The sequence below is a fragment of the Bufo gargarizans genome, chromosome 5 (assembly GCF_014858855.1).
Source record: "Bufo gargarizans isolate SCDJY-AF-19 chromosome 5, ASM1485885v1, whole genome shotgun sequence".
Lineage (NCBI taxonomy): Eukaryota > Metazoa > Chordata > Amphibia > Anura > Bufonidae > Bufo > Bufo gargarizans.
The window spans coordinates 204,608,678-204,621,773 of record NC_058084.1 but is presented as its reverse complement, the minus strand read 5'-3'; the positions used below and the strand labels follow the sequence as shown (position 1 = coordinate 204,621,773).

The 13,096-nt window shown below is 38.8% G+C and overlaps 1 protein-coding gene across 1 annotated transcript in view; it reads right to left on the bottom strand.

Annotated features, from left to right (window-relative positions):
• Window positions 1-13,096, bottom strand: part of BBS9 (Bardet-Biedl syndrome 9) — a 394,796-nt gene that overhangs the window by 260,919 nt on the left and 120,781 nt on the right. Inside the window, 2 exon segments of the mRNA XM_044293961.1 lie at window positions 10,934-11,063; window positions 12,503-12,686. Of these exon segments, the coding sequence (XP_044149896.1) occupies window positions 10,934-11,063; window positions 12,503-12,686 (314 nt within the window).

The following is a 13,096-nucleotide window of genomic DNA, read 5'->3' as shown; positions in this document are numbered from 1 at the left end:
AAATAATTTACATTTAATATGTGGAAAGGGGTCAGGAATTTCTGTATAATTGATTTTAATGTATTTTGAACTTTTGGATATTCTATAGAGAAAAAAAATAGAGAAATAAGGAAAAGAACACACTGCAGGTTCCTTTATACATATACATTTTATTACATAGCTCAGTGGTTATATTACATTTTTAATTACATGCAATTACAAAAGAATTCAGACCCAGGTGCTGGTTTGAAAATGTAGAATATTTTTTTGTGGTACAACCCCTTTAATGTCAGTTCCCAGCACCTCTAGTTCTACATACACTTCTACTCTATCCTTTGTGTCTGTGATAAGATAGGGGGGGGCTGGCTGTCCAGATCATTTAAAAAAAAATGTCAAAAAAATCCATTAAAAATGGGCACATTATTGCCAATTTTAATGGTTGATCAATAAAGAATACCAACTCTAGCTAGAACGCTATGCAGCTCTTTTCCTTAGCATTCTGTTTAGATGGGACAAATACTGCAATGGGTAAGCTCTATCTTTGTTAGATTTCAGCAAAAAAAAAACTTGCATTGTGAAGTTTTGGGTGTTTTTGGAAAAATGGCATTGCGCCCTGGAAAACAGGGGGTTAAATGAACTGGTCAGTACTATATAGGCAACATAAAGAAGTTTTCTGTAAGAAAGGATTTGATGGTGGTAATGATATACTACATGGCAAATAAAAATGTAAAACAGCAAATAAATTATTTAAATAGAGTCTAACTACTGTCATTTTACTTATTTACATAAAATCTAATAATGTTGCCCCACAGAATACTTTCCAGATGAAATTTGTTTGGCAGAATTTTTCTCGGGATGTCAAGAAGAGATGAGTTGGCAATGACTTCTCAGCCGGAACAAAAACCTAATTTAACGGCTGTTGACAGACTAACTCTTTAATGTCAAATAATACCACTATAAAAAGTATACTGAAGGACGCAGAAAAAGGGCTAAGTGATCCGTGAACAGAAGTGCAAAAAATACTCCAGAAAAAAAGGTTACTTTTGGAGGGTGATGAGATTTCGGCAACGCTAGAGAGGAACTTGGGAGCCATTAAAGTGCACTTCACTCATCTGAATAAACCCATTGTGGAAAACTGAAGAAATATTACGCTCCTGTATGTTATATGAGATGAAGAGAAAGTGACTATCAACGTGGCGCGTTTATCATCCAAATCCATTTCAATCACCCATTTCTGAAAGCTATATATTTCTCCGCAGACTCGAGTGACAATGGTATACTGTCAGCACATGCTTATAGATGGGGCATGGGTTTTCACTAATGGGTTACAAATTTACTGTACCTTACACAAGATAGAAGCATTAACATACAAGTTATAGAAAAAAGCCACCCATATGGGTCATAGACGCATAGCTACCTCTTTGTGTCAGCTAATTACATAAACGTTGCGTCATTTAACCCCCTTCCTGACCAGGTGCATTTTTTGCCTTTTTAGTTCATGTACAAGCTATGACTTCAGTTATAAGTTTCAGATTAGTTATGTAAATTATTCGTGCGCCTTTTTTTTTTTTTTGGCTACCTGCACATAACAGTGGAAAAAAAGGAAAAAACATGGCCATCTGTCCGTTTTTAATGGTCAGTTTTGCATCAGTTTTTCATGACTGTTAAACATGGATAGATTTCATTGGCTTTTTTTTTTGTGCCAAATATGGCCGTGTGAGGACTCTTACTTAAAGGTCCGTCAAACTGCCATTTTGACGTTCCTGCGCATGCAAACTTAGGGATACACTGTACTTTATTTTTGCAATTTTTACTTTAGAATTATTTAGTCTGTTTTTCACCATTTTTTTCATTTATTAGTAGCATAATGTTAACATAAAAATACTTTTTTTATTACGTCTCATTTCTATATCAGTCATTTTGATATAAAGAATGTATGAGTTTTGGTTGTAAAGTGCAGGGCAAGAAGTTGCAGTGTGGGGCGTGGTGGTGTTTTATTTATTTTTTATTTAGATTTTTATATTTCCTTTGTTTTATTTTATTTTTTTACACTTTGTACGCCCAGTAGGTGATCAAGGCAAAATATTTGGGGGCATTTAACATAACATTTTTTTATTGATGATTTCTGCTCTAACTGGGGCTGAAATACTAGCCCCAGTTATAGGGGAAATACACCCCCCAGAGGGTTTACTATGCTTGGTCTCTGGGGTAAAACTCCATTATGTCTGCAGACAGCAAGGTTCAAGTAGGTGCTGCAAGGCTATTGTGATCTCCCTCTCCTAACAGTTCTGGTGACCACTGTGACTAGTTGTCATAAGCGCTCACATACCCTAATTAGTCTCTGGGGTAAAACTCTGTGATCTCAATGGGGACAGAATGGTCATGGAGGTACTACAGGGCTATTGTGATCTCCCTCCTCGAACAGCTCTGACGAGAGGGAGACCATCCAACTTGTACAGTCAAGCACATAAATATTGGAACATAAACACAATTCTAACATTTTTGGCTCTATACACCACCACAATGGATTTGAAATGAAACAAACAAGATGTGCTTTAACTGCAGACTGTCAGCTTTAATTTGAGAGTATTTACATCCAAATCAGGTGAATGGTGTAGGAATTACAACAGTTTGCATATGTGTCTCCCACTTGTTAAGGGACCAAAAGTAATGGGACAATTGGCTTCTCAGCTGTTCCATGGCCAAGTGTGTGTTATTCCCTCATTATCCCAATTACGATGAGCAGATAAAAGGTCCAGAGTTAATTTCAAGTCTGCTATTTGCATTTGGAATCTGTTGCTGTCAACTCAAGATGAGGTCCAAAGAGCTGTCACTATCAGTGAAGCAAGCCATCGCTGAAAAAACACAACAAACCTATCAGAGAGATAGCAAAAACATTAGGCGAGGCCAAAACAACTGTTTGGAACATTCTTAAAAAAAAGGAAAGCACTGGTGAGCTCAGAAACACCAAAAGACCCGGAAGACCACAGAAAACAACTGTGGTGGATGACCGAAGAATTCTATCCCTGGTGAAGAAAACACCCTTCACAACAGTTGGCCAGATCAAGAACACTCTCCAGGAGGTAGGTGTATGTGTGTCAAAGTCAACAATCAAGAGAATACTGCAGAGTGAATACAGAGGGTTCACCACAAGATGTAAACCATTGGTGAGCCTCAAAAACAGGAAGGTCACATTAGAGTTTGCCAAAAGACATCTAAAAAAGCCTTCACAGTTCTGGAACAACATCCTATGGACAGATGAGACCAAGATCAACTTGTACCAGAGTGATAGGAAGAGAAGTGAAGAGTATGGAGAAGGAAAGGAACTGCTCATGATCCTAAGCATACCACCTCATCAGTGAAGCATGGTGGTGGTACTGTCATGGCATGGGCATGTATGGCTGCCAATAGAACTGGTTCTCTTGTATTTATTGATGATGTGACTGCTGACAAAAGCACCAGGATGAATTCGGAAGTGTTTCGGGCAATATCATCTGCTCATATTCAGCCAAATGCTTCAGAACTCATTGGACGGCGCTTCACAGTGCAGATGGACAATAACCCAAAGAATACTGCAAAAGCAACCAAAGAGTTTTCTAAGGGAAAAAAGTGGAATTTTATGCAATGGCCAAGTCAATCACTTGACCTGAATCTGATTGAGCATGCATTTCATCTGGTCATGACTATGCGTTCCAGACTTCAGGCTGTAATGGACTGCAAAAGATTTGCAACCAAGTATTAAAAAGTGAAAGTTTGATTTATGATTATTATTCTGTTCCATTAATTGTGATCCCTTAACAAGTGGCAGGCACACATGCAAATTGTTGTAATTCCTACAGCGTTCACCTGATTTGGATGTAAATACCCTCAAATTAAAGCTGACAGTCTGCAGTTAAAGCACATCTTGATCGTTTCATTTCAAATCCATTGTGGTGGTGTATAGAGCCAAAAACGTTAGAATTGTGTCGATGTCCCAATATTTATGAACCGGACTGTAAGTGCTTTAACTAGTTGTCACATCATTCACATGCCCTGGGAACCATACTGATTGATCTCTGGAGTAAAACTCTGTCATCTCAGCTGTCTAAAGACAACAGAGGTAACAGAGGTTCTATATGTATATGCTGAGGTAGTAGAAGCATTGTGACTGCTTGTTGGAGTGCCTTCACCCACTACGTATCTTATTGCAGAATTTTCGGAAGAAATTAATGTCCTTTACTCCCCATTCAAACGAATGAAACTGATTTTCAGTCATGGAAAATTTTGCAACAAAATCTGCAGCATGTGAAGGCACTTTCACAAGCCTGGAGAGCACTCTGGTTTCAGGGTAAAGTTCCATGTTCTTAGCTGTCTAGGGACAGTGGGGTCATGGAGCTCAGATGCAGCAGGGGGAGGCACTTGAGTTGTGGACTTAAAATAATGTAAAAATCTATTTCTTATGCCTACTGGAGACTGTGGAAAATGTATTTTCCACATATGATTGCCGGAATTTACGAACCTACTACATGACTACAGAATGACGGCTTGGTATAGTGGTAGACAACCAGAGGCCCACACACGTGAGGAGGAGGAGGAGGCTACAAGATGGTGCCCACTGATTGGCTGCTCACATGTAACCAATACTCTAGAGCGGAGTACGCAAGTTTTGGAGGAGGGGTGAGTAAAGCTTTCTCCAAGGGGGAGGGGGGAAGGGGGAAGCCTCTAGCTGCTGGTAATACCTGAATGGAACAGAGGAAAAAGGGAACATGGAAGAAAACTATTTTTACAGTAGCGATAAATTCACACAAGAACAGGTGCAGTAACAGAAAACCCTGCTCAACGCTGCAGGTGTCCAGTAGTAGCAGCATACATTCCATCAGTCCACTAATAGGAGTACTGGGACGCTCATATTGCTCAGTTTCGCCCAGTTTTTACTGGCTGAAAAAAGCCTTTCCTTGCGCCAATGAGTAATTTTTCTTGGCGACAACAATAGGCTTATTAATGGCAGAAATAACACTTGTGTTGCCAATTTATTAATTGAAAGCTGCTATTTTTTAAACTGTGAAACTGAGTAGTAAATGTGAAAGGCCTTGTCCTCTGGAAAGCTAAAGAATCAAGTGGTGATTTTAAGAAGTGTTATTCATGTACTAAAAGAGATCATTTCCAACACGTATAGGGGAAGATTTATCAACAGTGGTTCATAGGAAAACTGGCTTAGTTGCCCATAGCAACCAATCAGCTTCAGCCTTTCATTTTTCAGAGCTCCTTTGGAAAATCAAAGATGGAATCTGACTGGTTACTGTGGCCAGTTTTTCGCTGCAACAGTTTGTTAAATCAGGGCCATAAATAAAATTCAGCAATAGTTAAATAGCTTGAAATGACTACACTCTACGGCACGCAATTTGGCGTATCTGGGTTTAGAGCAATTATCTGTGCCTCGTCCAATAGGGAGTGTGGTTTATTGGAAAGAAGGTGTGGTTTTGTGGAAAAAGGGGCATGGGCCAATATGCAACATTTACGGTAACTCTAAAATTGCGCCACAAAATTCTGTCTCAAACTAAGCTAACCAATATTTGGAATAACGTTAGGCAAAAGTGTCAATCACTAGATTTATCATCCAGACTGAGCCACTGTGATACATCTGGTGTACGTCTCCACCGCCCAAGTTTACTCTGTCTACAGGATTAGTACTTATGTACCGGTCTTATCTGTGACATGAAGTCTATTTCTCTATTCAGAGAGCTTCTTTCAAGTCACAATTCTAGGATCAAACGTCTTTTCTGTGCTGGGGATTGGGGCACATCCAAGTAACATGACTACTGAATTAATCCTATACCCAGGTAACAATGGATGTAGTATACAAATTTGTGCTGTCTTCTGTTTTATGCTAACAAATAATATGCTAGTAAATTCCAATTTAGGGGTATCGGAGAATAGGGGGCTGAATACAAAATCACACCACACTTTCCAGATTTTTATGTATTAAAAATTTTGAAAACCATAAAAATGTTTTCACTTCACAGCTACTTTGTGTTGGTCTATCACATAAACACCCAATAGAATACATTTAAGTTTGTGGGTGTAACGTGAGAAAATGTAGAAACGAATGGGACTGAGCTGCACCTATGCCATGTCACTGGCCTGGGAAGAGCTGCAAACAGCTGACGGGACCCTGGCCTCCACGATCAGATACTTGTGACCTATCCTAAGGACATGCCATCAGTATTAAACACTGGGGCAACCCTTTTAAATACACTTCCCACCAAAAGAAAGGGTTAGGAACTAAGGGCTGCAATACTATCATCATAGCAAAAGGTCCCAGCACATTTTCAGACCTACCATAAGGTTGGGTCTCTTTGTTAAGAAAAACTCTTTATGAAGATATCCCAGTCAGACTGACATGTTTTTACAGGTAACAAAGTCTTTGGTGCAGCTAGTTTTAGCAATTACTCTACCGGTTTGAGAATCCTGCTCTGTAATGATGTGTGATATACACTAAACAGTATAGTAAAGACTGATCCATACCGCTTGCTGGACACACACGTATCCTCAACGCAGCCAAGAGAAGCTGAACTGGAAGCCAGTAGTTCCCTAACGTGGAAGCTTAAACCTAATACCTGGACAATGATTGATAGAACAGAGTATATTTCCACAGTGAGCGTGTGCAAAAGTCTAATAAAAACAGAAAAGGTGGCTAAACAGAAACAGGAGCTTAAATGGAACCTGTCGTTGTAAAAATGCAGATCAATCTACCGGCATCACATTGTAGAGCAGGATGACTTGAACAGATAGATTGAATCTTTTCCCCAAAATAATAAACCAAACTTGCATTTCGTTAATTTAAATCACTGCTCTTTTTATGGTTAGGAGTCAGGTAGGCGGATCTTCTCATAATTGACAATTACCTCTGAATACGCACTCACTGAATTCACAAAAACTTTTAATATTCTGCAAATTTCTTAGTGCATGAAATTATAATGAAAAACTGTGCAAAAATGAAGATACAAAAAGAATGATTAACAGAATTTATTTTAAAAAATCTGAAAAAAAATGGTGGCACTTGGTAAGGGTGTGGTTAACAGCATTTGAGCTTTGGCGCAATTATGTTTCATACCCAAAAAACATGGGAAACATAACAAAAAAAGTTTTCTTTATGATGATCTGTAGCAGCTTTTTAGTCACAGCTGAAGCTCTCCATGGCCTACAGCTGTATCGTATGCTATGCCTTGTGCCAACTGTTAACCTCTTAAGGACAACCACCATACATTTATGGTGGAAGTCGGGGGTTTTAAACATGGCGCCTGCTCAAAAGTTGAGCAAATGTCCTAGCCGTAGGGTTTCTGCTGTTATAAACAATCAATTATAACCACAGCATCTGAGAGGCTTTCCCATTGGGGCGCAGAGCTCCTGGGTCCAAACAGCATTACCCATGCAGTGATTGAGGGAGCCATTCATTCGTTGTGGTAGCCTCAAGTCTTCTAAAGGCTCCGAGATTACTGCAGCAATATATGGAGCCCTACCTGTCGCAAGTCTCCATAAGAACATAAGGAATCTCAATAGCCTGCAATTGTACCATAATTCATTGCAGTCAATGGGGGAAGTGATTAAACTATTTTATGTTCAAGAACCCTGGCAGAAAAAAAAAAGGAGTAAAAAAAAATTCAAAATACTAAATATATAAAAATTCTAACCACCTCCCTTTCCTCATATTAAAAATAAAATAATAAAAAAATAAAGACCACAGGCACTGACGCATCCCAAAACACTAAAATATTAATATATTTATCCCATACGGTGAATGCCATAACGGGAAAAAAAAAAATCACAATTGCTAATCCACCATTTTTTCATTGCTTTACTTAAATTCAGCAAAAAGTGACCAAAAAGTCATATACACTTCAAAATCCTTAAAAACTACACATTGCCTCTCAAAAAATTGTGTCTAAAAATGGAACCAATAAAACTAAAAGCTGTTAGTAAAAAAAAGTATAAAAGCATTCAGCTTAAAAAAGATAGACTTATTACATGCAAAGTGAGATATTTCAAGCCGTTATTTGTTATAATTTGGATGATTATGGCTTACAGCTTATGAAACCCCAAAGTTACAATCTCAGGTACCCTTTGCTCATGCGGTATGGATTAATTAGCTGACTAGAGTGTGACACTTTGAGCCTAGAATATTGAACCTTTTCACAAAACTCTAATTTTAAGCTGCATCAATGCAATTCCTTTTAATTTGGATTACTGAAATAAATGGACTTTTGCACGTTATTCTAATTTTTCGAGTTTTACCTGCAAATCTGGTATGACAATAATCTATCGATCTATAGAATATGTTAAAGAGTAACTAAACTTTTATAATAATTTTTAATATGTTGTCCCTAATCCCCTAAAAAAATTCTAATATACTTTATTTATAAATTTTCTATTTTTACTATATAAATATTGTTTTATGTCCCTAAAGCGCACCATTCACAGTGTGCTTAAAACTCAGTTCTCTGTACACCGCTGACTACTCAGCTCAGTACGGAGTACTCATTTTATGAATGGGCAGCAGCAGCGTAGGGAGTAAGGGCACATTGCTGGTCCTGCCCGTGCTCCCCAGACAATTACTAACTCCTTCTCTGTACCCATGTACTATGCCAGGATTAGCTGAGCGGAGCGGGCTCCTGCTTCTGCCTGCTCCGCTAAGCTAAGAGAACTGTCATGCAATTCTCTGAGCTTAGCGAAGCAGGACCCCTCTCAGCTAATTCTGGCTTAGTACATGGGTACAGGGTACCCATGTACTATGCCAAGAGTTAGTAATTGTTCGGGGAGCACGGGCAGGAGCAGCAATGAGCGCTCCTGCCCTTACTCCATGCGCTTCTGCTGCCCATTCATAAAATGAGTTTTAAGCACACTCTGAATGGTTCGTTTTAGGGATGTAAAAGTACAGTAAAAATAAAAAATGTATAACGTCCATAGACCCTTCAGGAAATTTCCAGGTGGGCTGATGCCTAGGAGGGCCATCCAAGCCCTCCTCACGACCCCCAGCCAGGTTCATAACTAATTAATTATCTCTTTTGCACCTGACCAGCAGCCGCAGGTTCCATCCTGAACTCAACTGTATTGAAGTCCTCAGGACAGCAATACGATTGAATAGTGTGGCACACGTGGCAGTATTTTGTGCTGCACTGTGGTATTTTGTTCTGCTGGGGTGGTATACTGCTCTGCACTATGGTATTGCTTGCCCTACCGACTGATATTGCCCTGTCTTCTGTCAATTTGAATCCACCTGTAACATAAGGCCACTTTTAGTTCCCAGTCCACCCCTGTCTACACAGCAACATATTTTGCTCTTCAGCAACTCTCAGAAAAGTTTTAGGGATTTGTTTAGGCTGTAAAAACACAACCAAATCTCAGAAAAGTCGCAGTGGCACGAAACTTGCATTGCGGTCTATGGTGACAAAGTTGCATGGGATTCACAAAGAAAAACTAAAACTGTGTTTTATTTCTTGTTACTGTCATGTCGCAGTACCCATTGACAATCATTTGATGTGATGTTGCAATGCCACATTACAATATTAATGTCAAGCGACACATGTGGCCATGTATCCCCAGTCTTAAAAGGGTGTTCCAGTTATAACTAAATTCTAAGTATTGCCCCCAGCCTGCCTCCTGAAAAAGAAGATTAAAAAAGAAGATGATTCATACTTACCTGCTCCACGTCGTTCCAGTCCACTCTCTACATCTTCTGATGTCAGCACTGTTTACATCTGGCTGGCTATGGTCATGGTCACATGCACCACCCCAGCCATTAGTGGCTTTAGTAGTGACCAGCCGTTGTGGCCATGTCACCACTGAAACCCATTGGCTGGAGCGGTGCACGCACTACTAGAAAAAAAAGTGCGGGGAAGGCAGAGGCAGCGCAAAGGATCGGAGTGACAGGGAGAAGCCAAGTATGAATCCTCTTTTTTCAAGAGGCAGGGCATTACTTAAAAGATTTATATAACTGGAAAACCCCTTTAAGGACAACAGATGACAGTCAGCCCTCATCACCTCGCCATATTTTAACATTATTGACACACATATACATTTTTATTTCCCTGGTATCTGACTGAACTGGCTTTGATAGTGTCCCATAAAGAGGAGCAATTGCATTTTGTTTTTCAATTTCACCTCATTAATATTTTTCCAGCTTTCCCAGTACATCGTATGGAATATTAAATGGTGCCAGCAGAAAGTAGAACAGGCCCTCATACATCTATATGAACTGAAAAATAAAAATTATTGCTTTTGGAAGGCAGTCAGTAAAAAAAATAAAAAATAAAAATGATTAAAACGAGGACCTATTCAGGGGAACTGGCATGCCAAGGTATTGGACCGTTTAATTAAACCTTGTTGGGGGCAAAACAAAAAGAGTATCTGTAACGTTACTACAATAAACTTCTTTTATTGTACATTCAATAGAAATTATTGTTTAAATAAAACCGTTAATGAGATCATCGCTAACAGTTTCTTATGTCCGTGTGGCTGCTATAAAGCAAGTATCTGAACTGCTTGCTGTTAAAAGCTCAGAGCAGCTAAACTCGCTGTCCAAAAAACTTACAAAAAAAAAAACTGATAAAAAAAAAAGATTTTTCAATGTAGTTTTATTTAGCAGTGAAAATATAGGCAAAAAATCCCTATAACATTATTGCAATTAAAAATTTCAAAACAAACAAAGCAGAATCGAAAAATGAAATACACTATGAACAGCTAATAAACTAATGAGACTAAAGAAATAAAGCGACTAGGTATGACAGAAAAATCCAGTAAGCAGTGTGCAGCAATCCACATCTTCCTAGACAACAGCAGTAAATTGTTAAACCTAAAAAAGACATGTAAATCTAGAAACACAAACAATTCCCTTGCTCAACATCCATGGCTGTTTGAAGAGATAAGACCTTCTCATGTACTAGCAAAACCAAATAAGTGGATATTTCGGGATACTTACTGGAAATTGGCAACTTTTACTGCAACAGGAATGTGCGGAAGCTGAGCTGCCCACCTCAGTGTCACATCCTGGTACACAAGTAGCATGTTATTATGGTTTCCGACCAAAGAGTTTATTGTTCCTTCACTCACTGTAAAATAACAAGAAAAAAAAATATAATTTTTTTTTTTAATGTAGAATACATTCAGAGCTATGCATTTAGTTTGTAGTCTAAGAAAACTACATTTTGCCGTATTTATTTCCTGTAGCTTATATGGACCAAAACAATGTATAGTATTGTATGTATTATTAGTCATGGAGGAATATATTATTGTCAGTACAGTACATTTTATATTACATGTGCTGAAAAACCTTTAGGATGATGTGTACATGTGTGCATATAGTAACACACTGTTGTAAACGCTGCAGTCAGTCCACACTGTACAGTATTTGCTGTAACACTGCAGGCAGACTGCTGACAGACTGACCACAGCATTTACAGCGAACCTTGGCTTCAGCAACTTTTATGCCTGTATCCCTGCTTTCTCTTACATTCTGAAGAGAGGAGGGTGGAGAAGGAAGCAGAAGATTTAGAGCGAGACACACACATATGCTGCTAAAAGATCTAATACGTTTTCAGACTCGGCCCAGTGCTGGATTTACAGCTACACTGTTCAGTTCTGGTGTATAATGTCCACCATGATGCTGAGGGTGTACTACAGAAAGATAGAGAGATAGGTGAGCAGGACCTCCTCTTCTCTGTGAACCTTGAATGAAAGATGATATAGCAACTAGTCTGCTGCTCCTGTCCCCTTCTCCTCTCTACATAAACATCTATGGATGGTATGCAATCTAATCCCTCAGTGAAGCTAATAAAAAGTTAGTTTTCTCCTTTCTGGAGATTAATTTGATCAGTGAAATCAGACTGAATGCGTGAGTGAACAATTTAGGAGATAAGGAGGAATGAGGCTGATATGTGAAGAAAGGGGCATTTTTCTCTAATGAGTTACCGTATATTACACAATTTCTTATCTTTGCTTACACCATCGATTCAGGCAAAGTTGTCTACAATTGGAGGCAAACTGTAAGTCCACTTGAAAAGAAAGTCAACTGACCTAACTGATTTTGTAGTGTGTGAAGGAATAAAAAAAAACCTTGAAGCTCAAATAGATCATAAAAACTGCAAAGTATTGCACTTGGATAGATACTAACATGAATGGGTCAAATAAAAACTCATACATTTGATAAGCACACATTTTCTCATATATTTTACAGCATTTTAGGTAAACTTTCTCACTATTCTAAAACTGGTCGCTTGAGTTTGTAGCCTTAGGCTTTGGATAATATTTTAGGCCAAAGATAATTAGACACGCAAGCACAATTCTGGCTCTATACAGGTAAAGGGGTGGCAGCTTCAAAGACAATATATTGACTAAATGTTCTTATTTACTCTACTCACTTGCCAAAAAAAGGTGTCTGCAAATGATCAGTAGGAACAGAGTACGCAGACAGCCCATTGAACCATATATACATTTGTACACCAGGTCCTGTGGTGCTCCAAAGATTGCATTTCATTACTCTCCAACTAACCTGAACAATATGGAAGGAAGCAGCTTGGACTGTACTCAAGCTTTTTCATGAACCGGATCTGTCCGTTCTCTTTGAGGCAGAAGAAGTTTCTCTCGCCAAGTACAAATATTGAGAAAACCGTGTGATTAAAAGAAACGATGCTGATATCCAAAGCCTGCTCACCTATGTTCAGGATCCAGTCGGCCTGTGCAAGAAAATGAAGCACTTTAGCAGCTGCATATCACCTAATTAATGCTTGATGGTATCCAGACACATATTTGTAGATCATGAAGAGCATGCTGTTACCGTACCGAAACAGCTCTAAGAAAATACTATTTGTTATCGTTGGGCTTTCTCATTTCCATCCCACTCATTTTAATTATAAGAAAGTAAGCATACACCGTTTCAGACGTAGACATTTTCTGAATCAACAATATATGGGTTTAAATTTTATAAATTATCTCCCTCTATTTCAAGGTCTTCTGCTAAAATTCACTAAAGTCTGGCAGGATGGATAGGAGGCAGCATTAGGGTTGCATAGAAACAGAGGCATCACAGATGTACATTCCCCGGACATGGTAATCCTTCATTAGGCAGGATTTCATATTGAGTTAA